Genomic DNA, 26838 nt, shown 5'->3' with positions numbered 1-26838 from the left:
ACATACTCTCTATAGTGTAATAAAAACTCAACAAGATGCCATTATAAAATGTATATCCAGTTACTGTTGGAAAATCAACAAGAAAAACGAAAATGAAGGGCATTCATTTATTTATATTAATTTTAGTTTTGGTTAGTTTCCGTTATCTAATAACCTTGCCTCTCCCTCTCGTCCTCCCCCTCTAGAGAGGAGAAAGAAAGCATCAGGCTGGGAGAAGAACCTGCTGTATCCCATAGTGATGCTGATACTGCTCTCAGGAACGGTGGGTAGTTTGCCGCTGACCTATCATTAGACGCTGCACTGTTTACTCATGGCGTACGCAGCCTGGCTGGTGCCCACGGAGACTCGCACGTGTTGCACCTCCGCACTCGGGTCTCACGCTGCATGCCAAGCCTCTGGGTGGGGATGTACTTTAAAATTTTAATGGCTGTTTGAGGAAAAGGCCCTAATAGCCGCCTTTGCAGATGCTGTGATTTTGGATAGATTATAGTGTGGAAATCCCATGTGATCACATTATTGTTTGCGGTGCCGAAAGGGCACGTGCATCGGAAATGTGCGGCACGTGCATCAAAACAGCCCCACCGCATTGTTTGGGTTGTGAGACCATTGTTTGGGTTATGAGCTTGTGAGCACCTAAATGACAGTTTACTGTCGAGGAGGAGGCTTTGTTTTCCGCCGCTGCCATGCGCGCTGTGGCTCGGCAGGGGGCTCCCGCGATGCTACTTAATTGTGATTCTTGGAACCACAACATTTTTTTATGTGATGTTTTTGTGAGTTTTATTAACTCCACCATTTGTTAAGCAACTTCTTCCCTCTGTCTCTGCTGCAGACAATCTCCGTTCTGATGGTGGCATTGAATATTCTCTACCTTCTAGTGGATGAGACCGCCATGCCAAAGGGATCCACAGTGAGTCTACTGCATTGTGTACACACACACACGCACAGACACACATGCACACGCACACACACACACACACACATAATAATAACCAGTAAGACTCCCTAATCGGGAGATAAGCGACCGTCAGGTCGCAGCGTGATTTTAGGCCAAAATGTGTAGGAGCAGTGTCCAAAAATGTGTTTGAAAAAATCGGCCTGATGGTGGCGCTATATGGGACAGATCCATGTTGATGACATGAGTGTAGACATACTGTGTATCGATTTGCGTGATTTTAGGGCAAAATCTGTAGGAGTAGTGTCCAACAATGTGTTTTAAAAAATCGGCCTGAAGGTGGCGCTATATGGGACAGATCCATGTAGATGACATGAGTGTAGATATACTGTGTAGCGATTTGTGTGATTTTAGGGCAAAATCTGTAGGAGCAGTAATAATAATAATGTTTATTGTCCCCAAAGGGATATTTGTCTTCATAAGTCTTTTCGAAAGCAATACATAGCACAAAGCAACGTATCACCAAGACAATACATGAGGTCCCCCACCGTACACAGAAAACGGGGGGCAGTTTGTTTAATGCTGCAATTGGCTAAGGGGACAAAACACCTGCTAAAACGAAGCTTTTCCCTCCTCAGTGTTCTGTATCTTTGCCCAGATGGCATGAGGTTTAAGTAGCGATACAGGGAATGATCAGTGTCATTGAAAGTGCTAAGCGCGTGATGGCCTTGTTATTCATATCAGAAAGTGTGTGATGGCTTTATTGTTCATATCAGAAAGTGTGGGTGCGGGAAGTCCGATGATCTTGGAAGTATACTGTAAAGTTTGTTCCTGTTAGGCATAGGGACATGTATACAGCTAGTGTAAAAGTGCATACTCACACAGGTATACACACACACACACACACACACACACACACACGCCTGCAGATTTACAGACTCACTAACACCCTTTAACACCCCCCCCCCCCCCCCCCCCGGCCTACCTCCCTATCAGAGCCGCTATGCTCCCCCGGCGGAGACATAAATCACATTCCGGATATGCTCAGGTGCACGTCGTTGAAGGGAAAGGCTCGGCCGGCCCCAGATGTTAATCAGTCTTGTGTTTAGGGGAAGCTCATTGGAAGTCATTTCACAGCAGCACGCAGATTAAATGAGCGAGAGCTACGGTGGTCCACGGTGGAGTTGAGTTAGGAAAGCGGCTTTTTCGCATGCCCTTTTTCTCTCCCCTGCTGTTGAGGCCGAGACCCCACGGCAGGTGAAAAGGGGGGTCCAAGCCAGGTGGATGACTCTCATCTCCTTACCTTTACATGCAATGTGTTTTTAAGCCCGCTTATCTAATCTCGTCTGCAGTGACAGAGGTGTGTGTGTGTGTGTGTGTGTGTGTGTGTGTGTGTGTGTGTGTGTGTGTGTGCGTGTGCGTGTCTGTGTGTGTCTGTGTGTGCGTACGTGCGTGTTTTTGCGGTTGCATTCTTTTCTCCGTGAAAGGGCAACATAATGTATCCTATTTCCCCTCCCTTTATTTCGCAGCTCCTCGACCGAGTTGCCCTCCTCGACATTCCAATTATTTTATCGGAGGAGAGAAACAGAGAGAGTGTGTGAGAGATATTTTCTTTGGCATGACGCGTCGCAAGAAAATCCCCCAAATTACACTTGTCATTTGGCTCGGGGCTGTCCTCCCCTGACAGCGCGGGCCCGCTAAACGCTCCTGCGCTGTTTGATGAGCTGGACCCGTGCCACTCCTCTGATCTCACGCCGCGGCGGGGGTGGGGTGTGTGTAGCGTCTCATCCTCAGACACGATCAATACCCATATATGATATCCATCTCACCGGTCTACAGGGGCGTCACAAGGGGGGGGAGAAGTGGGACTGAGTTACTAGGGCCCAAGGTGGAGGGAGGGGGCTTTCATTATTTTATACTTTAGCTATTTAGAAATAGCAGATATACAAGCTCACAACAGCGCAGCACCGAGTGCCGCGTTGCGAGCTTGTAGATCTGCTATTTTTGAAAAGTCGTGAAAATGTGTGCAAATCTTTGAATTAGGGCTGGGACTTTAACTGATTAATTGCGATTAATTAATTACAGAAAATTAACGTGATTAAAAAAAATAACGCATTTTAATCGCACTTAGTTTTTGCACCACAGAACCTTCAGTTTCGGGCATAGCGATCATAGCAATGCACCAACCAAGAAGAGACAACAAACGCAAAGGGAGAAGTAGCCGATCAGAGCGCTTTGCTTGGCCCAGTGGATAAGAAATTTAGATTTAAAAAACTCACTCGTTGATTCACTCGTACAACAAAATATGTTTTACTTGAAAAAAAAGATTCTCTGGTCAAATATTAATATGCGATTAAAATGCGATTAATTGCGATTAATTAATTACAAAGCCTGTAATTAATTCGATTCATTTTTTTAATCGCATCCCAACCCTACTTTGAATATATGTATTTTTTAACTCATATATGTATTTTTGTAACTCAAACTTTTGTAACTCAAATTTTGCTTCTGGGGTGGTCCCTGGAACGAAATATTTTGAGATGGGGGTCCTTGGTCAAATACATATCATTTTGGGGGTCCTTCACATGAAAAGGTTTGAGCACTGCTGACATAGAAACATAGGTTTTTCAAAAAAACCTATGTAGTTAAAGCACAAAATAATGGTCTAAATGTGTTAAACCCCCTCCTTCCCCTATGAAGAACATTCATGGGGGGCCCGCAGTGAATCCTTGTACCCAGGGCCCAGAATTTGGTGCGACACCCCTGCTGGTCTACCCCCACCCCTGCAAATGCCCTTATAGTGCCCTCCCTTTTTACACTTCCTCACACTACTGCAGTGGTTCTTAAACTTTTTCATGTCAAGGACACCCAAATTGACATTTATTAGCCTGCAGACCCCCATTTGAAAAGGTATGCCAGGGACCCCCAATGGAGAATATTCTCAACCATTATAATTTCGAGGACCCCCCCCCCCCCCCCCCCCCCAGTTTGACATGCATTAGTCTACGCACCCCCATTTAGGGGGTCATTACATGAGGTCGATTTTTTTGTAGACGATAGTTTTTACTATTGATTCGGCCATTTTGACACACGGAGACGCGGTTTCATGACCCTAACCGATACTTTTCGGAATTCGGCTCTGAAAGTGCATTTCTGCGGTTTCGCATTGGTTTCGCACCGGTGTAATATAGGAAATCGGCGGCGAGGGAGAGTGCGATGATGTCATAGCCCCCTGCTCCCCCTCCCCTGCTGCATACAGTGTCAGTCTGTCATACTAACCGAAAATGTATTATTATTATTTGTGTTGTTGTAGGCCTAATTAAAACCCAGAAAATAGCCAAAACTGAACACATAGTGATCTATTAGCCCAAACCTCATTTGGAAAATATCAGGAGTAGGCTAGCCTATATGAAAGCCTTTTAAAAATGTTTATAGCCTACAATTGGAATCCTTCTCCAAACCAATCAATTACAACTGCCAGCAAAAGACGTAAAGATTATGTAGGTCCGATCAATTTAGTATTTAGCGCAGCTGGCTACTATACAGCTCGTTTGACAGGAGTCGCAAGCCCACTAGGCTACCAACAGCTCTCCTCTCATCAAAGTTACTTTAAACCAGTATTCCATTCTCAGCCAACTAATTATTAAATCCATTTATTTCCGAGTTTCCAAGAGACCGACCATTTAATGATTATTAAAGCCCATAGTTGTGCGTCCCTCTCTGCCTTCATGTGCAGATCCATCCACTTGCAGTGCAGCCGTGCGCTGTTCTGATTGACAGCGAGGAGCTGTAAACTGTACACTTTATCATGTAACATTTATGGTATTCCAGGCAATAATGCATTCCCCTTGTTTTTACCTAAAAACTGGATTAATTCTTCAAAATGTGGACTACATCCCACGTCACAGATGCAGCGCACTCAAGGTAATTATTGTGACTTATCCAGATGCTTTGCAATTAGGCTACTCACACGAGTAATGAATATGCTGACAGACAGACAGACAGACAGACAGATAAAAGAAACTGCTCATATCACAAAAAAAACGTCCTCCTATCGCTCCTAACTTTTACTGTCCAGTCAGAGTCCACGAATAGGCCACTCGCTCATAATGTCACAAAAAAAAGAAAGAAATTCCTCCTCCTCCTCCTCCGGCGCTGCTGGCCGCCAGCAGCGTCAGTTCTGCAAATGCAAAGGTATGGCAACATGGCTGTTGTCTTGCACGTGTGAAGGCATGCATGCAATACACCAGTCATGTTGCCAATACTTAGCAACAGGCATGATGAATTTATTTTAAGAAGTACATTTTATTATTTCCCCTTGTAATCAAGGTATGGTAGACTACCATACCCATATGTGCCTCTGTAGGCTACTGCGTTCGCTGCCTCGCAGCATGTTGCGTTATAGGTCTACTTCTGTGTTGCAGATAGAAGACAGAACTCACTTTATATAGCCCATCCCCGTAGATAGATAATGTCCAGAAATATGCTCCATAGGCTATAAATGTTCCGAACTTCATCTTCCAGGTGACTTTTGTTGGTGTTTCACTTCACCTCGCTAAAAACCTCCTTTTGCGGGACTCATTGAATATGCGAACAGAAGATAATAATATGGATTTGGGAGCATAGCCTAATTACAAAGCATGTCTCATTAAAAACAATATATATTTTATAGTTGAAGGGTAAATACACAGTATAGGCCTATGTAGGCTGGGAACATGACACATTTTGCTTGAATTCATGCGTTGTCAACTTGTCGTATAAACACAGAAAAACGAACCAACAACCAGGTGTAAATGCGACGTTTTTTGGGTAATAAACCCAAAACGAGACCGGCAGCGTTTCCAATCGTCCTGGTATAAAGACCCCCTTAATGATACATTTCTATCTTTGAGACCTCAATTTATATTCTATTTCACTCTCTGAATTACATACCCAATAAGGGTCCATTTGGTTCCTAACAATCATTTAGCTGGGGACCCCCTGGAACTCGCTCAAGGACCCCTGGGGTTCCCCAGACCCCACTTTGAGAGCCAATGCACTAGCGTACTTACTAGCATCCGTGCGCGTCGAAGGCGAGAGTCTAGTGAGAGTGAAGGGCAAGTCTGAGGGAGCGAGGAGGACGCACACGCAGGAGATGAAAATGAGGTTAAGAGTCAGGGGGTGAGGAGGGGGTTGTGGGCTCTAGGTCAGGGGTCTTCAACGTTTTCAGGCCCAGGACCCCTTAGTTGAGACCAAACCTCTTTGCCGAAAATAGCCGATCTACAAGCTCACTGCGAGGCGTTGACGTGTTGTGAACTTGTAGATCTGCTATTTTCGGCCACAGTTCTCAGAATATGGACGCTAGGGTTCAAGTACCTCTTTGCCGAAAATAGCCGATCTACAAGCTCACTGCGAGGCGTTGACGTGTTGTGAACTTAACTTGTAGATCTGCTATTTTCGGCCACAGTTCGCAGAATATGGACGCTAGGGTTCAAGTTGTTAATATAAAAAAAAATCACACCCGTGTGAACTGAGCGGTGGTCGTGGAGGCTGCGCAACAGCAAAACAAATATATAATAATAATAATAATTATAATAAAAAATATTAAAAGAATATGAAAAAAAAAATAATAATAATAAAATATATATATATATATATATATGGGGGGGGGGGGGGGTGCTTGCTTGCTTGCTTGCGTGTGAGAGAGAGAGCCATCCATCCATCCATGTCACTCAGGCCACCACTGGTATTGCAGTTGATGCTCAGGGCAGACTAGACTCAACAGCACCTCTCTGGTCACCAGGGGTACTTAGGCTACATACGGACCCACCCACAATCCCACATACATAGACGGACGGATACACACACGGCCACGCTATGGAGACGGTGTGACCACCGCTCAAAAGATTGGAAGATTTGAAGGAACCCCCCTGTAGTAACTCAGAGTACCCCCTGTTGTAGACCCCTGCTCTAGGTGCTGCTGCTGGCAGGGAGAGAACAGAAAGTCCAGACTGTGGGAAAGTCAAATGAGGCCCAGATATGGTGATGTTGGCAGGGGGAGGCACTGGAGGGGAGGGAGGAGGGCAGCACAATGGAAGTGCCCTGTCAATGTTTGTCTATCCCTCCCTCTGTGCTTAGCATCCTTCACACACACACACACACACACACACACACACACACACACACACACACACACACACACAGAGTCCCTTAGCATACTGCGTAAGAAGCCCCCCACCCCCCAGTCAGCTCCTACAGAGATGGAGGAGGTGGGGAGCGGGCACGTGCACACGTAGACATCAAAAGGGGCTTGAGCCCCTGCCCTTTTATTCCTCTGTAAAAAGTGCCCTCTCCAGACCATGAATGCAGTTTTTACCACGGTGAAAGAAATGCAAATGCTGCAATACCTAAAGGCAGTGTTCAAGAGAATCGCCTTGTCCAAATTCTCCTGAACTTGAATGCAGCATCTTATGTTGAAACTAGAAATACTTTTCCTACGAAACAGTGTGGGCTCGCTCGTGACTACATTCTGCAGCGTGCTAACTGTCATTTCCGCACCTCAATTGCACCTCATTGGCTAAGGGCCCTGCCTTTGTACTGTTGTGGCGGAACTTGGTAAATAAACTAGACCAGGTCAACCTGGTTGTGCCAGACCCCGGTTCTGCCAACCCTCTGGGCCTATAAATCTAATGGTACATTTATAGGCTGTCTGTCCCTTTATAGGCTGTCTGTCCCTCCCTCATGTCATCATCATTTGTGACATCATTGTGACCAAATATGGAGAAAAGAGGGAGGGACAGACCGACAGACAAAGCCTTTTGCTTTGTCTGTCGGTCTGTCCCTCCCTCATGTCATAGTGATGACATGAAGGCTTTGTCTGTCGGTCTATCCCTCCCTCATGTCATCATCATGTCATCATCATGACCATCTATGGAGAAAAACCGGACAGACCGACATTTGCTTATGTAGGCCTACCCATTTCATGGGTCTGGCAACTAGACCAGGTCAACCTGGTTGTGCCAGACCCCGGTTCTGCCAACCCTCTGGGCCTATAAATTTAATGGTACATTTATAGGCTGTCTGTCCCTTTATAGGCTTTATAGAACCGGGGTTGGCAGAACCCCGGTTCTGCCAACCCCCTGTCTGTCATCATCATTTATGACATCATGCCTTTTGTAGGCATGTCATCATCATGTCATCATCATATATACCCTTTATATAGAAAACCCGGACAGACCGACATTTGCTTATGTAGGCCTACCCATTTCATGGGTCTGGCAATAATGAAGATAACATAGTGTTCTCGCCTTTCTGGCGAGCCCACAATAATTGCCCTCCTTGTGTAGAAATCCATGCTGTACGCTACATCTCCAGTATTGACTTGATTATATGCTTAGTCCAGTGTGGTATCAAGCACCAAAAATATTTTCGATATTTTCACCAAAAGGCCCTTTTAGAAATTTCAGCCCCTGCCTCTCTAACATTCTCTGCACCTCCCTGGTGGGGAGATGAAGAGCAAAAGGGAGGAGGAGGAGCAGGAGCATGTGGAGACAAGGGATAGGGGGGATGATGAGTTGTGGAGGTGTCTCCGTCAAAGGACACAGCATTTTACAGCTTGATGAGCAGCCACTCTTAAGACGGACCAATAAAGCGGTAACTGCCGGCCCTCTCCTCTGTGTGTGGAAGAAGCCACCGCACTGTAATTACATAAACGGGTCAATTGGATGATGCGGTTGGCACTAGCATGTTCACAATCACACACTAGCGTAATTGTACGTACAAACTTTACCGCAGGCACACACACACACACACACACTCTTGGCTCACAACCTCTGAACTTTTGGCCGATGACACTTTGTTCCCTGTCAGTTAGCACCTCTTTCCTGGGAATAATGATGATGATAAAGAGTTGAACGCCCCCGTCTAATCCGTGATTATTTTGGGAGGTTATTATCTGTCATTAAGAACTATTCCCCACTGACATCAAAGTGTGGCGACGGACTTGGCGCACCTGAAAGAGACTGGTCGGGCCGTGTGTGTGTGTGTGTGTGTGTGTGTGTGTGTGTGTGTGTGTGTGTGTGTGTGTGTGTGTGTGTGTGTGTGTGTGTGTGTGTGTGTGTGTGTGTGTGTGTGTGTGTGTGTGTGTGTGTGTGTGTGTGTGTGTGTGTGTGTGTGTGTGTGTGTGCATAATGTGGCAGCTGACGACCTCACCTGCACACAGGTGTTGCGAGGCGCTAATCCTAGAAGGAACAAATCCAACCATGCGTCTGCTGTCTGGGCTATGGCAGCTTGTAGTGACAAACCTACAAGTACTCAAGCGCGCGCTCACACACACACACACACACACACACACACACACACACACAAACCTATCCCAAAAAACACATGTACCCACATATATCCATCTCTGCCTCGCCTGTCGCAAGTATGAAAAGGACAGAGTTGAAAGGAGGTGTAATGTGAAAGGTAGCTATCCTGCACGCACACATACTGTATATACATCCACACATACTGTATATACATCCACACATACTGTATATACATCCACAGGAAAATCCTTAGTGTTCGTTCATTTAACTGTGACACCAGGGGCGTCACAAGGGGGGGGGAAGTGGGACTGAGTTACTAGGGCCCAAGTGGAGGTGGAGGGGCCTTAATTATTTGCTTTAGCTATTGAAAAATAGCAGATATACAAGCTCGTAGATCTGCTATTTTTGAAAAGTCGTGAACATTTTTGCAACTTTTTGAATATAAAGTATTTTTTTAAGCAAACATTTGTAACTAAAAAAAAATTCTGGGGGGTCCCTGGAACAAAATATTTTGAGATGGGAGTCCGTAGCCAAATACTTCGATTTTTCAAAAATAGCAGATCTACAAGCTCGCGGCACAGCACTCGGTGCCGTGCTGTGAGCTTGTATATCTGCTATTTTTCAATAGTTAAAGCACAAAATAATGCGTAATAATGCGTTCACTTCCCAGTCTAAATTGGTTAAACCCCCTCCCCTATGAAGAACATGCATGGGGAGCCCGCAGTGAATCCTTGTTCCCAGGGCCCAGAATTTGGTGTGACACCCCTGACAGTGCATACAAGTGTACCAATTTTACCCACTGGGTTAAATTCACACTGTGGCTGTGTTGTTGGGTGCCCCTTCCTTTTCTTTCACCCTCCCTCCATTATAAAATGACATCAGATGGTGTCTGCTAATTCCCAGAGAGAGAGAGGGAGAGAGAAAGAGATGGGCTCTGCACCAAGGCTCTGCAGTAAGCTCCCACAGATGACAGTTGCATAAAAAGGCGTGAAACAACCTGCCAGCCTGCTTTTTTTTCCTCCTCCCTCTCTCTCTCTCTCTCTCTCTCTCTCTCTCTCTCTCTCTCTCTCTCTCTCTCTCCCTTCATACTTTTTCTTGGCGTCTTAAGTATATATATATAAATATATATATATATATATACAGTATATATTGTAAAGCAGCGATCTGCTGACATGTACAATATGTGCACGGTGGAAAATGGTCAGCCGCTGTATAGATATCGCCTCCGTCGGGTGGAAACCTCACATGTCCAAAACTGTTACTTTTCAGGATTCAAATAAAGTAGCAGATCTACAAGCTCAAAACGTGATGCTCCGTGCCACGTTTCAAGCTTATGGATCTGCTACTTTTGGTGCTTTTGTGTGATGTAGTTTGATCCAGTATCATAAATTATAAAAACACTCATTTTGAATGTGGAGATAAGAGGTTTTCGGCCCGACGGCAACGATATGTAATGCAGTGATGCAGGTGGACCGCTGCAGAAACTATTGTTTGTCAAGGTTCACTCCAGCGCTGATCCATTTGATAACAGTACGCCCTATTCTTAAAACGACTCCCCGCCAATGCCAAGTTTGACAAAAGCAAATATTTATCATTTGACAGCACAGATGCCCAGCCTCTGTGGTTTTTGTATGTAGATGTATGTCTAAAAAACGGCGAGGGGAAACGCCTGGCATGTTTGCCGGAGTATTTGTGTCGTTGTTTTTATGTTGTTGGCACGCTCTCCGTCTGTACACTCTCCTTACCGTAAGCAATGTGCCGTTTTTGTTTGAACACCTGTTCACATAGTGTATGATCGACAGTGATTTGAAAAGGGCCTCTTTCATCTCGTTCCATTCATTACTTTGCCAATTTGATTCTGTCTGTCTGAAGTGGGGAAATTCTTCATGCAGCGACTCCTTACTTTGCAGGAGTTCTGTAATAGCATGTGTGCGTGCGCAGAATAGCCCGCGCTGATGTCGTTTATCCCCTTTTCCTTTATTTACTTGTGTGATATGTTTATGTGTCCGTCTTGTCTTTCTGTCTTGCAGGATCGAGGTCTCGGGAACATCTCGTTGTCCACATTTGGCGTGGCTCAGGCGGCCCTGGAGATCCTTCTCATGTTGTATCCTTTCAGTGACACCCATCGCACTGTCTTCACCTCCCTGTACCCCCCTCCATCCCCCACCTCCAGCTTTGTCCGTGGCCTGCTGGGGTCTCATGCTCCACAGCCAAGAGCGACATTCTCAGGCCAGTCTTGTTTACTCAGCACATAGCTCAGCCAGACAATCTCCCGGAAGACGCCTTCTTGGCTGTTTCATCACCTATTATCGTCGAGTGAAAAGGTGCAAACTTGAAACAAAAACAGGGGGGAAAAAAAACATTTTAAATTCATCTGTTTTCCCTCCCAGTGGAGGTTGTCCTTGACTGGTTTGCCGGACAGCTACCTGATGGTGTCCTCGGTCGTCGGCTTCTACAGTCTGCGGGTCTTCGAGAGCCTCACCCCCAGGAAGGATGACACCACCATGACAACGGCAAGCATGGGGTCGGGGAGGTCACAAAGTGCTGATGTATTTAGGCCTTGTTCTCTTCCCTGCCCTGTAGTCCAGAGATCTTTCTTCTTCTGTCCCTCTTTCTCCATTTACCTGTCTGTCTCTCAGTCTGTCTGTCTCTGTTCCTCCCTCTCTTTCTACTATAGTCCAACCTCGCTCCTTAGTCCCCCCTCAATGGCTTTAGTCCATCCATCCAATATTTGTTTGTGTGGTTGCGTAAACAGGGACACAGTGCAAGCTCCTTTCTTGTACATCAGAGAGAACAGGGTTTTTTGTGGAATGGGATGGGATTGGAGGGGTGGGGGGGGGGGGGGGGGGGGGTGAAGGATGTGTGCTCTGTTTGGCCCTTGGTGGCATCAATTCACTTGGTAATGAGTTAGAGCACGGAGAGGCTTGTTAAGTAGCCATGACGCCTCCGTGAAAGGACTTGAACGCACAAAGAGCCAAACCTGGTAATGAGCAACTTCAGAGGTACTAATTGTACAATATGTGGAACCTATTTAACCTCAAGTGCTGTGTGTGTGTGTGTGTGTGTGTGTGTGTGTGTGTGTGTGTGTGTGTGTGTGTGTGTGTGTGTGTGTGTGTGTGTGTGTGTGTGTGTGTGTGTGTGTGTGTGTGTGTGTGTGTGTGTGTGTGTGTGTGTGCGCGTGCGTGCGCACGCCCGCGAGCGCATCACTGCTAAAACTAGACGGAAATTTAAATTTTCTCCTCTTTTTTTTATCCTGTCCTTTCTGATCCATAGATCATTGGTTGCTGTGTATCAATCCTGGTGCTGAGTTCAGCCCTGCCAGTGATGTCCAGAACGCTAGGTGAGTTGTGTGAGTGAGCCTGTGCGTGTCATGTGCATGCAAACTGTGTCATCCCTACCAGGCCGCAACATGTACTGTAAAGGTTTTCAAATGACACTGAAGTTTGCACTGATGTCTTAATGCCAGGTGTGCATTTTACAACTTGCTGTCAGAGAGCACTATCTGAATCTCACTGCTCTTTCTGTCATAAAGGATGTCTATAGCCTGATTTCAGACTCAGCTCATGCTTTAGTCTGAAAACTGTGCCCTATTCTGAGCAATTCACGGGGGAGGGACTTTTTTGCGAGCGTGCACGCGCGCGAGTGATCACGACGCACGGTGATCGCGACGCACAGTCGCGGTGTGTGTGTGTGTGTGTGTGTGTGTGTGTGTGTGTGTGTGTGTGTGTGTGTCTCTGTGTCTCTTCTGTGCCAGTGACTGCTTCCACACAGAACTGCGACCAGAAACATGTAATCAACATTAACAGCTTGGTGAAATCAGCGTGTGTATGTGCCTGCCTCAGCCTGCCTGGTGGTGTGTAAACTTTGTTTGAATCGTTTCAACTGCTGCGCGGATTGGATATTCGTTAAACCCAACCCCACCCCCTGCGCTCATTGGATCAGCCGCAGTTTTTGGCTGCTAAACTGCCGATTCATGTACTCAGCTCCAGACCAGAGAAACAGTCCACTCTGAGAGTGGGCGGGGTCTATGGTCTAGAACCAGGCAAGGACGTCTAGGTAAGTAACTAAAAATCTCCGGGGCGGACTAATTTCAGGATTCCCTCAGGATGTTTCACTGCGGTTCCAACATCTATTGAGCCGTGAGAGTCCTCATTATGGTAGCCAATCATTGTGTAGCACATTGGAATAATTCGAGGAACACCACAAAAGTAAACTACTTTTCCAATATAACACTCATATATAACACAGTGCAGTGTGTGTCCTCGTCTGTACTGAGCAAGAAAAAGAGAAGCAGAACACATTTGTTGAGACAATTATGGGTGGGCGGTTCTTCAGCGAAAATTGAGATTAGCTGCTGACTGTCACAGACAAAAGTGCCTCGAGGACTGGTGAATGAATCAAACGTGCTTGATTCCGTCACAGTTTTTAGTGGCTTTTAAAGCTGATCTGACTGAATCATTGGTGTCACACTAATGACATGAACGTGCTGTGATAATGCACTGGGACTTTCTTAAGAAATGTAGACAAGACAAGACTTTACTAAATGAAGGATAAGACGAGACTTTCCTAAGGAAAGTTGATTAGTCTGTACATCATGCTAACAGCTGACCACATCGAGAGGGAGAGCAGTGTGGGCAGCAGCCTTCTTTCTCACACACACACACACACTTACACATAGACACACACGGACTGTTAAGGTTAGAAAGTTGAATTCCTCTATAGTTTCCCATAGTGATCGGAGAATGGAGAGAAAGGGTAAAAATGACAGGGGTTTGCGGCATCACAATGGCACTAATAAACATGCAGAGTGCAGACACAGCTGTTCAAATAGCATTACTGCATGTCTGAGAGAGAGAGAGAGGTGCAGAGCAAGCATACAGTGCGTCATTGGAAGCTTTACAAAACATCAACAGGTTCTGCTTTGTGACACTGAATAGATGAAAAGGAATAAACGCATTAGATGGGTTTAAAGAGAGAGCAACCCCTCTACATTAGGGGAGAAATGAAAACGTGCAGGGAAGTAAAGTCAAGGTGAAGGGAGACTTTATGCAGCATTCGAGGAGTTTGAGAATAGAGCACGGGTTTGTGAGACGTAAAACCCCCCTCATAAAGGCAGAGGAACGATGCACAACAGTGTGGAAAATACAGGGCTAAATTCAGTTTTTGCTTATACTGTATACCGACCAGCTTGCCCCTTTTAAGTAATTTCTTGTGCAATATTTGCACAGCTTAACAAAGTAATTCGAACAGAGCGCACAGAGATTTTATGACCATTTTTGAGACTCGGGAAAGAGGGCTGCTGCTGCTTCTGCTGCTGCCGCCCTAACCATTTAAGATACAGTCCAGCCATTTGGGATTCCATGATGTTTTATTTAGGCTCGTGGGACCTGTAATGGTGTTGAGAGACAGAAGTGCTGCTTGTTCCTCTGCAGCGGCGATGGGGGTTAGAGTGCAGGCTTGGGTAAGAGGCCCATAACACCATTTTTATTTCAGGAGGAACAGAGACGTGGCCCCGAAAGAGGCAGCAGACCCTTTGAACAAATGCCCGCTTTTCCCTATGTGTTTGTTTAAGAGCACCAGAAAGATAGAAAGTTTGTTTTTAGTTTTTTTAAATCCCATTTTCCTCGTTATGTTCTCGAAGCAGCGATTACTGCTATGTCGATGGGAAGAGAGCAGTGCTGGGAAAAGTGCAACGTTTTTTTTTACTCAAGTAAAAGTATCAATGCTGCAATGTAGAAATACTCTGTTACAAGAAAAGTCCGGAATTACAAATTTACTAGTAAACATATTGGTATCAAAAATCAAAATGTACTTAACTCATCGGATGCCCATGTGGTGTCAACGCGCCAATCTCTTTGATGTTTACGTGTGCCCATCGACGCGTTTGACGCGTTGTACAGTAAACTATACTGTACTGTAGCTACTGTACTTGGCTACCGCGGTGATGAAACAAACTCCATTTCCCAAAATGCAGCGCGAAATCACGTGACCAGGAAGTGCTGTCTGCCTCGTTCACTGCCCTGTAAAGCTGCTGCACAAACATGCAGTTTTCTCCGGATCTTTTCCTTTTTTTCTTTTCACATTCAAAACTCGGCCTCTTCTACCGGCCGTCACACAAACGCTGTGGCGCAGGATTGATAAAAAAACGGTCCTGACTGAAAGAAAAAATTTTCGCGAAATAAACAGGACATGCTTGGATTACATTCACTCAGATTTCTTTTTCTGCCAGGACATCGAAGGTAGGCAAAATGGCGGGTTGCCATGGGCACCAGCAAATTAAGGTACAAACAGTAAAAGTACTCATTATGTAGACTAGAAAAAAGCCCCCTGCGGGGGCCTGGCCCCCTTTCCTATGTGAAAGTCCCCTGTACCCAGAGATGGATACAGTCCAGTGGGCAGCTAAGCAATACAAATTTAGGATAGCTCAACATTAAATATGCAGTTTTTTCCAAAATGCAAAATAGTGTAAATGGCAATCCATCCATCCATCCACATCCATCCATCCATCCAACCAACCACATCCATCCATCCATCCATCCATCCATCCATCCATGCATCCATCCATCCATCCATCCACATCCATCCATCCATCCACATCCATCCATCCATCCATCCATGCATCCATCCATCCATCCATGCATCCATCCATCCACATCCATCCATCCATCCATCCACATCCATCCATCCATCCATCCATCCATCCATCCATCCATCCACATCCATCCATCCATCCATCCATCCATCCATCCACATCAATCCATGCATCAATCCATCCATCCATCCACATCCATCCATCCATCCATCCATCCACATCCATCCATCCATCCATCCACATCCATCCATCCATCCATCCATCCATCCACATCCATCCATCCATCCACATACATCCATCCACATCCATCCATCCATCCATCCATCCATGCATCCATCCATCCATGCATCCATCCATCCACATCCATCCATCCATCCATCCATCCACATCCATCCATCCACATCCATCCATCCATCCACATCCATCCATCCACATCCATCCATCCACATCCATCCATCATCCATCCATCCACATCCATCCATCCATCCTCTACTGTACCTTACCGTACCTTACTCTACTGTAATCTACTGTACTTTACCTTACTGTACTGTACTTTGCTGTACTCTACTGTACCTTGCTGTACTCTACTGTACCTTGCATCCATCCATCCATCCATCCATCCACATCCATCCACATCCATCCATCCGCATCCATCCATCCACATCCATCCATCCATCCATCCATCCATCCATCCATCCATGCATCCATCCATCCATGCATCCATCCATCCATCCACATCCATCCATCCATCCATCCATACATCCATCCATCCACATCCATCCATCCACATCCATCCATCCACATCCATCCATCCACATCCATCCATCATCCATCCATCCACATCCATCCATCCTCTACTGTACCTTACTGTACCTTATTGTACTGTACTCTACTGTAATCTACTGTACTTTACCTTACTGTACTGTACTTTGCTGTACTCTACTGTACCTTGCTGTACTCTACTGTACCTTGCTGTACTCTACTGTACCTTGCTGTACTGTACTGTACATATTCTGTGTTCTATATCTATGAATTCTATGTGTTCTAGAACTATGAATTCTGTGTTCTAGATCTATGTTTTTGATTCTTGTTCTAGATCCCCCCCCCCCCTCTCTCTCTCTCTCTCTCTGTGTGTGTGTGTGTGTGTGTGTGTGTGTGCATCTGACCCCCCCCCCCCCCCCCCCTTCCCTCTTGTAACCTGAGACCTGGTGATGATAATGACACTTCGCTCCCAACTATGGATTGCGCAATATGCCGCCTACAGGCCAAAATGTGGGGAAAAATTTTAAACATTTTGGGATTATGAGAAGTAGAGACACATCTGAAGGTGATAAAGTTGATGTTGGGCAAGGTACATGCGTTATTGATTTTTGTATTATGTTTTTTAGACAATTGAACAACTGCTGAACGTGGAGTTACAGATGGAAACACACACACGCATTTTTTTGGGGCGATTCTGATTATGTAGTGGGATTGTAGAATGTCCCATTTCACTTTCCTTTTTTCTTTTTTTCCAAAAAAAAATAAAAGAATCTAATGGTGGAAAAGGGTCACCAGCTAGATTCAAACCCATAACATTGCAAGCACATGCCTGTTAGTCTTAAGCATCAAAGCTACCAATGCACAATGAGGGAGTACAGGAGAAACTGTCATGGCAAGGCTATCCTTAATCAGCAGAGGGCTATTCAATTATTATCATTATAATACCATCTCCATGCGCAGAATATCGGTTTACATTGATCAATGATAAATGTAGCATCCACCCGATTTTTCGGGTGTACCTTAATTTGTTTATCGAAATGCGTGCTCCAAATAGTTATTATTTGCGACCGACACATCTTTTCAGTACGTCCTTCTGTAACGTCTACATTTTGTTGACATTGTGACATCACCTCATCAAAGATCAAACCCTGGATATCCATACATGGAGACAACTGGATCATCACCTAGATCTCATATATAGAGCTGACCTCTACATCTGATTCCCAGATGATGCCCTGTTAGGGCAGCCACACTAATAGAATCCCTTAATCAAGGACTGAGAGACAGATACTGACACGCACAGATGCATGTCTGGGGTCTCACAACACAAGGTTGGTTCTACAGTCAGGGATCTCCATATATGGGCATAAAATGGATTGTATGCTGTCAGACGTAATAGACTCTCACAAGATTTTCACATAACGAGTAACCGAGTAAGCATGTCTGGGGTCTCACAGCACACGGTTGGTTCTACAGACTCCAACTTTTGCACATGGATAGCTCATTTGCTTATGTTCTTAACTGCTTCCCCTGCCGTTACTGTACTTGCACAGTGTACAGTTGTATGAAACAACATTTTTTTGTAGAACCGCCGATCCAACCAATATGTCCATATCTCCATATACATGGATTTCCATATATGGTATCAAGGATCTCCATATATGGGTAACTGGTCTGAAATATATTAATAATGAATTCCGTCCTGTGTGAATTCCGTCCTCGCCCTCTGCGCGACTTCGCCCCATTTTTCCCTTAGGCGTCTTACTGGTATTTAAGCCATTAAGACCGGGAAAGCATCATTCTAGATTAATTCTTGGCTATTCAAAAATAGAAGATGTACAAGCTCACAGAGCGTCACATTTCTTGGAAAATCTTGAAAGTGTGAAAACTACTGATTTAGAAGACATTAAATGTCTTCTAAATCATATTTTGAAGAATCGGCCTCATGTAATAATGGGTTAAGAAAAAATGTCACACTTTGACAGCACTACACTATCAGAATAGGCACATGCACACATATGCACACATAGACATCAAAGGGGGCTTGAGCCCCTGCCCTGCTACCTGTCTGTAAAAAGTGCCCTCTCCAGACCATGAATCCAGTTTTTACTATGGTGAAAGACATGCCCTCTTTCCATGCCATACCTGAAGGCAGCCTTCAAGAGAATTGCCTTGTCCAAACTCTCCTGAACTTGAATGCAACATTTCGTGTTAAAAGAATTGCTCTCACTGTGTACTGGAATAAATGCTGTACGCCACCTCTCCAGTATTGCCTTTCTTATGCTTAGTTTAGTGTGGTATCAAGTACCGAAAATAGACAACCTGCTATTTTCAATATTTTCACCAAAAGGCCCTTTTAGAAATGTCAGCCCCCACCTCTCTAACATTCTCTGCACGTCCCTGCATCAGAAGCATTCGCGGACCAGGGGCAGGCTTCTGAGAGAGGCATTATCATTGCCAGCGGCACGCTAATGTCTTCCACTCAAATGCCAAACATCTTTCTTTCTTTCTTTTTCTTTACCTCCAATTAGATTTCCTCAAATTACCAAACCAAGATCAAAACCTCTGGCATTAGATTTGAATTTAGCTGCAGTGGCAAGAGACAAGGCGCTCCATCATCTCTCTCCCTCCGTGTCTTCACAGGCAATTTAGTTAAAGGCCCTGGATGCTCACAAACTGCTTACTGTGACTGTAAATACATCTCTCCAGACACTCAATCGATTGACTAATCTAACTGAGGAGCAGAGGTTGTGAAGATACTACAGGGGAATTATAAAATGTTCAGAGACAGTGTGCCACTTTTTGATGATGATTTATAAAATTATAATTATGATTTGAAACGACAACTTCTGGATTTCCCGGGCAAGTTTATAATGTCTCCCTGCTGCAATACTAGGAAGCATTCCAACAAAACCTAGAGTTTCACCAAACAAGATAATGCTAGTGAGAACACTGATGACGGGTGCCGCCTGGGTGGCATAGAGGGGACAAACTGACCTACTGGCACAGCAAGTAGGTACCTCTGGTTTGGCCGGGGCTAGGCCTGCCACAATTATTACTTCATCATCTAATCGCAATTATTTGAGATAATCGTAAATGATTGTTTCCATTTTGGAAACAATCGTTTATTGTTTATACCGTATTTTCCGGACTATAAGGCGCACCGGACTATAAGGCGCACTGTCAATGAATGGTCTATTTTCGAATTGTTTTCATATATAAGGCGCACCGGACTATAAGGCGCACATAATAGACACTACCGTTGCGTTATGCATCCAACAGATGGAGCTGTGCTAAAGGGAATGTCAATGTCAATGAATGATCCATACTGTATATAAGGCGCACTGGACTATAAGGCACACTGTAGTTTTTTGAGAAAATTAAAGGCTTTTAAGTGCGCCTTATAGTCTGAAAAATACGGTAATTTATTGGAAAAAGTATGTATTTTCAGAAATAGTGGAAATAGCTACACCGGCTATGTCCACTATTCATGTTTTTTAAAGTTATAAAATTAAAAGTTATTTGTCATATCTGCCCTGGGCAACTTGAGTTTATGAAGCCTAAAAGCCAAACCAGAAGTGTAATGTTTTATTCGTGATGTTCCAGACAGTGTTCAACGACAGAAGCTACTATTTGAACGACAGTTAATCGTCAAGTAAAGTTTCATAATGGTCCGGGGGCTCCAACAAAAATACATTAGGCAGGTTCACACTTTCAGCAGGGGTTGGGTCCTCGTCACTGACCTACTGCTTGTTCATTGGGGAGGGGATATAAACCCCAGACAGTGCACGCTCCCTCAGTGCATGTCCATGATTTCATATCGTTGCAGTTGGGCAGAAAGCTCTTAAATCTGTGTTTTAACTTTTTATTTTGTCTTGTATTGCTATAATATTATATAATGCCTCTCCCATTGTGTAATAACATATGGAATAAGGTATGGTGCCGTCCGTGGTTATATCAGGCACCAAGCGCCTCTCCATGGATGTTTCCCCATCTCTGATGGGGTCGAAATCTGCCAGGAATTGCACAAGCCATCAGCACAGCGGAAACCTACAAGATTGTGCTTGTTTATTGTTTGAATTAGATATGTAGTTAGCTCAGCGGTTGACTCAGGTGGATGTGTGTACAGGTGACTGTGGTTCCATTGAAGACTGCACTGCCTTGGCTCGGGTGTGGCGTCTTTTTCTTTTCTCGTACCGCCTTGTTTTGCACGCTAAGAAAATGACTCCTATAATGAGACCACAAACGGAAACCTTCCCTGTGAAAAGAATGGACACGATCCGGACCTAGGAGTCTTTCAGAGCCTTTTTTTCCCAGGAAGTGCGACAACTGTTTGCAAAGTCATTTACATAGAGGTCTGTACAGGTTTAGTGTTTGTTTTCATCCGTCTTCAGTCAGCCATGTCCTGAGATTCTGCATGCAATGTACATCAAATGGTTTTTGGCATGTAAGCCCTTCTTTCAGTTTGGCCTTTCTGGCTTGTTGAAAGAGATGGGCCATTGAAGAGAGACACTCTTCGGAGAGCCTCAACTGGAGACAGGGCAGACATTCCTAAATGGGCCCATTCGCTATAGTCCCGTGCCTTTGTGGAGAAAGAAGAGGTTTTGCTTATGAACACAATAGTTGTTTTGTGAAGGGGTGCTTGGAAAAAAAATAAAAACACCAAATGTTTGCCTAGAGATTCTGTCCAAAAATCTTGATTCCTAGACCTTTTTTGGAATGTGGCATAATTAGTTCTTAGAAAAATAAACAAAAACACTCGCACACTGTGGGCTCACATGCGAAAAAGTGCTTTATTGCACCAAATAAATGTTGTGGCGTTTCGAGCAACACTGCTCTTCTTCAGACTGAAGTTAGATTGGGAGGAGCACATAATTATACAAACACCAGCAAACATTCAATCACGATCACATGGGGTACAGCTGTGGATAGTTATACATGTGACCAAAACACTGCCACCTGAGTGGTCAGAGATATCAAAAGTTAAGACATAATTAATTGTCTACCAGGCAATACAAAAAGTCAAATGTCCTAACTGAAGGTGTGTATAAGGATGATAATACAGACATGCAAAGACAAGTATAATACATTTGCAATGGTCATATTTAAGTACAAAAAAAAGAAGGAAAAAAAAAATATATATATATATATATATATATATATATATATATATATATATAAACCCCTAACACCAAGGACCACTACTAATACAATAAAAACAGTTGAAATAAGGAGTATAACTCCATAGGTGAACAACACTGACATCGGGCTGAAGAGCCGTCATAAAGTGTACCTCCGTTATTCTACACATTGGTACAATATATACAAAGCGAGCACTATAAGAACCCAGAAGGAAATGGGGGACCACAAAAATAATAAAGACCAGCGCGCGAGCAAAATAATGAGCATTATTTATTAATATAAACAGTAACAAACACTTATTTTCCCCATCTACTTGCCTGATTAACCCTGTGTAGTGCCCTACGGCAACCTCAAATATAAGTGTTAAGACACTCAGATTGTGTGATATTTTGGAAACGTTCAGAAGCTTGTGTAACCCATTCTTTTTTATAATTTCTCTGCAGAAAACGTTGTTCTAGATCAGCTCTATGTACATGAAAATCAGGGTCAGAACTACATATTCTACGTATACGAAAGTGTTGCTCGAAACGTCACAACATTTATTTGGTGCAATAAAGCACTTTTTCGCATGTGAGCCCACAGTGTGCAACGAGTGTTTTTGTTTATTTTTTTCTACTCGTTCGCTCAGCACCTGCCCAACTCGAGTTGGATGTGCATGTCATCTCCCCTTTTTTCATAATTAGTTCTTCTTTATTTAATTAGTGAACACATTGTAAGCATGAAAAGGAAAAACTGGTTTACTTAAAACAATGGAAACAACATACTTTGGGTTCACACAGGACCTAGAATGGTGGTTCCAGAAGGGAGGAAAGAATGGAGAAATGTCAGGCAAGGTGGATAACGTAGGTTTTTCAAGAGATCAGAAGCCTGGAAACCACTTGGCAACAGTCTAGCAATTGTCTCGTAGCCACATGTGTACCATAGAACTTGAATGGGAAGTGCCTAGCAACAACCACCTACAGTAGTGTTAAGTAAATTACCTGTACTCTGTACACATTTTTATGTGTACACCAAATCGCTTTGCCAAAAATAGCTGATCCACGGTGTTGTGAGCTTGTAATAAGGCTGGAACTTTAACTGATTAATTGCGATTAATTAATTACAGAAAATTAACGCGATTAAAAAAATCAACGCATTTTAATCGCACTTAGTTTTTGCACCACAGAACCTTCAGTTTCGGGCATACCAATCATAGCGCTGCACCAACCAAGAAGAGACAACAAACGCAAAGGGAGAAGTAGCCGATCAGAGTGCTTTGCTTTGCCCAGTGGATGCGAAATTTAGATTAAAAAAACTCACTTGTTGATTCACTCGTACAACAAAATGTGTTTTACTTGAAAAAAATGCTTCTCAGGTCAAATATCGATGTGCGATTAAAATGCGATTAATTGCGATTAATTAATCACAGAGCCTCTAATTAATTAGATTAAACATTTTAATCGCATCCCAGCCCTTGTAACACAAGAATATGGATGTTGGTGTTCAAGTGGTTAATTATTAGTGCTGTCAGCTTGTTATTGCTACCAAGGAAGATGGCCATATCTAAAAAATACCTCATGTTAACATGAATTGAAGTGAGAAGCAATTTGTCAGTGGCTCAGTAGGTAGAGTGGCCATTTTGATCTTCGGCTCCTCTAGTCTTTGTGTCAAAGTATCCCTGATCAAGACACTTGACCCCTAACTGCTCCCCGCAGTGTTCATTTTGACAGCAAATATTGATTTAGTTTTAATCATAGTCTTTTGAGTAAAGGTATGACATATTTTGTTGATTCAGGCTTTGACAGTAGAAAAAAACAAATCAGCTACATGTATATGAATGCTGACAATGACAACGTTTCGGCGAGTTACAAATGTGCGCTAATGAAGCTGCTGGTGACAACACGCAATAGTGTGGCTTTCGGGTATTTTTTGTTCTCAGTGGCGATTTATTTATTATAATTGCACAGCGTCTCTGAAATGCTGACACGTCCGACTATACCCTTCACAGGTATCACCAGGTTTGATCTCCTGGGAGACTTCGGGAGGTTTAACTGGCTGGGAAACCTCTACATCGTCCTGTCATACAACATGTTGTTTGCAGTTGTGACAACGCTCTGCCTTGTCAGGAAGTTCACCTCAGCGATACGAGAAGAGCTCCTCAAGGCCCTAGGTAACATTATCAGTGTGTTTCATCTCATTATGTGTTATTCATGGGACCCCAGGTCCATATTTTAAGCGAGTTGTCGGTTCCACCAACCAAAAAGTACAATGGGGAATTCCACATGTGGTGTCCTCGAGAATACTGTTGAAAATTAATATCCTGCAATTTTAGGCACAAGTAACAGTGCCTTTTGTGATGTCAGACCCATCGTAGAATAACAGCAATCACGTCCATCCTATATGCAGTAATAAAACTTTGTCAAACCAATCCCATCCTTAGTTTTATGTCCACAGAGGTTAGGCGTGCGGGACTGACAGCAATATCCTCTTCTGTGGCTTTGAGCAGAGTGTGTTGATTCATGTCAAGACACAGGGACCTGGAGTGACAAAATGGAGGAAATTGCGGACAAATCCAATGTGTCCGGAATGACACATGACGGGAAAGATGGTGGCTAGTCTCCGGGGCCTGTTGTGACATGTTTGATACGCAGAGAGTGATAGGGTTAAGAAATATCAGACAGGGGGTGCCGAGGGGAGAAAAGGCACATCAATACCTCCGTCTAAGTGAAAAGTCTGAGGCTTTTTTTTTTTCTTTAATGAGATTTCTCTCCCTTATCTCCCCCTGCCCAGGTCTGGATAAATTGCAACTGTCAAACAGCCCCACTGACCCTGAGTCTGGAAAGCTCTCCGCCAACGGGCATCAGAAAACTCTGTGAAAGGGACGATAGATCAACACACACACACACACACACACACACACACACACACATCATAGCGCAGCCAAAGGGAGATTTCCAGTCCTGCCCGACTGCTGAAAGGTGAAAAGGATAGGAAGAGACTTATTAAACCCAGACGGTGTCTTGACGGATGCTGCAAGAACGGAGGCTGAGAGCAATTTAGCTTCATGACATTCCATCCTCTGTGTCTCGGGTGGAAGCGGGGACCAGGAGGATTGAGGAGACGGTGGCATGAAATAGAACTGGCATCACTGCAGTGACCTTGACGTTGACCTCAAACCGTGACTGGTGACTCTAAAGCCACCCATCTCTGGGCTTCAGAGGACACTATCTTCCCCCTGCTGCTCTGTATACCTGTCATTCTGCTACGGCCCACCTCAACACCACAAGGCTACATTATCGGACAAAGCAACTGTGAGACAAGTTGTTTTCTTTTGGCTGTTTTAGTTTTGTTTTAGTTTTTAAACTTAAGTTCTCATGCCCCGTTTCAAAGTCAAGCTTTTTGTTTTTTATAAAACATCATAACCTGTTCTGCTTTTCATTGTGACAGTTGTTACTGCCCCCAACCAACCCCAAATATGGTAGTTTGTTAAAAGGATGTCATTATTATTATTTTATCGTTGGCATTTGTCAAGTTACTTGGCATCAGTTGATAGACGGAGCATTCACTGCGTATAGTCTACATTGTATGACTTTTTTGATTGGCGTCATTGTAAACGGAGCGTGTGGTAAACCATCAATGTCTCATTCTTTAGTTGTGCTTTTGATTTGCTTTAATCTCAAAATGTGAAAATACAGAGGTACTCTTCAGAGTGTGCTGACATGTATTAGTCTCTCTCACCCATCGCAGCCAGCACATAAAATGGCACTCAACTATTACAATGTAAATGTAAGCATTTGCATAATTTTCCTTACTGATAGGCCTCTAATTTTAGCACTTACGTGCTATATTTTGTTCTTTTATTTGGCTTTACTGAAGTGCGCTTTAATATAGAAAGATGTCATCACTTTGAGGTAGGAACTTTTTTAGGTGCTCTACATTGAACTTAGACCGCTCTGCAGATGTGGAAACTAGAGTGGCTTTTTAAGAAGAGTCCATGTCCATCTTTCTGTTTTTGTAAAATGTTTTATTATTATGTACATAATGTGTTATGTTTCATACCTCTTGTCTTTTGCATTATTTAGATGTAAATAGTTAGGCCATTAGCCTATTGAGGGACTGACTCACTAAGCAGTTTGCACCAATTATTTTGTACCTCTATTGTATTATAAATGTGCGAACCGTGCAGTTGGTACGAAAACTTGGTGACTCAGGCCCTACGTGTCGTGTGATGTTCTCCGTCTGTAGCACCACCTTTAATGCCTTATAGAAAGACCATCTCACAGGCTTCGTGTTATACAGTACGTAGGTTGTCTCTCGTTGTGCGCCGTCCTGTGTGTTTGTTTGTGCGCACGCACGTGCACACGTGTGCATTGCGTCCCTAGACCACTGTGAAACCCTGTACATCTCTGAAAATTGCAGCTGAAAATCTGCCGGCTATAACGTTGTGGACATTGCTCTTTGCAAGTGAATGAAGTGAACCTTTTCTAGTTCCACACAATGGGGCTGTGGAGCTCCGTTTATCCGCACTGGTTCATTCCACGAAAAACCTGAGCAAGCTGGTAGTTTTATGGCGATGTAAATGTGATGTGTTTTCAAGGTCGTTAATGTGACATGGTATAGAGAAAAGGAATTAAAATATATATGTATATTGAATATGCATTCGAAACCTTTTTGAGTTTCTTTGCACATGGACACTTTTACATTGATGGATTTTATTTAAGAAACTAAAAAGCAGTTTAACAGAAGTTCCCCTGTTTGAGGAAATCAAAACTAAATAGGAAATGAAAGATTACCGGTGGCGGTAATCCAATGCATAGTTACACGGAGCTGACTGCAGGCTGGTTCAGTGACATGTTGCGATTGGAATGTATGGTTTGCAAAATGTGGCTCAGAAACAAATGGTGACTCATAGGTTAGCAAACAGCGCCATCTAGCGTCAAAAGAACTTGTCATATTACGTCATTGGCGGTGAATGTGTTAAAAGAGGTAGAGCCCGCACACCGTCTTCCAGGTAAAGGACGGTGCTCTACAGCTTTTAATATTAGTTTATTTGGCCCACTGTCGATGTACGTGCAATTAGGTATGCTCCACAGATACCCCATATCTTTCATTCCCATAGAGATTTCCCAAAACATTTATATTAATTATTTCAAGCCTGGAACCAAGCTATCCAAAAACTTTAG

The 26838-nt window shown here is 44.0% G+C and overlaps 1 protein-coding gene across 2 annotated transcripts in view; it reads left to right on the top strand.

Moving 5' to 3' along the window:
- The window catches only part of lmbr1 (limb development membrane protein 1), a 73153-nt gene extending 46319 nt beyond the window's left edge, over positions 1-26834 (top strand). For both annotated transcript variants that reach the window (XM_080752005.1, XM_080752006.1), the window contains 7 exons: positions 186-262; positions 830-907; positions 11211-11284; positions 11603-11693; positions 12454-12520; positions 23664-23825; positions 24446-26834. In XM_080752005.1, coding sequence (XP_080608131.1) covers positions 186-262; positions 830-907; positions 11211-11284; positions 11603-11693; positions 12454-12520; positions 23664-23825; positions 24446-24531 — 635 coding nt within the window. In that variant the 3' untranslated portion in view covers positions 24532-26834. The remainder of the gene's footprint in view (positions 1-185; positions 263-829; positions 908-11210; positions 11285-11602; positions 11694-12453; positions 12521-23663; positions 23826-24445) is intronic.
- Positions 26835-26838: the final 4 nt, after the last annotated feature.

This window comes from Nannobrachium achirus (assembly GCF_963921795.1).
Source record: "Nannobrachium achirus genome assembly, chromosome: 21".
In the NCBI taxonomy this organism is placed as follows: domain Eukaryota; kingdom Metazoa; phylum Chordata; class Actinopteri; order Myctophiformes; family Myctophidae; genus Nannobrachium; species Nannobrachium achirus.
The sequence above is the reverse complement of the archived record's forward strand: the minus strand, read 5'-3'. Positions and strand labels throughout refer to the sequence as shown.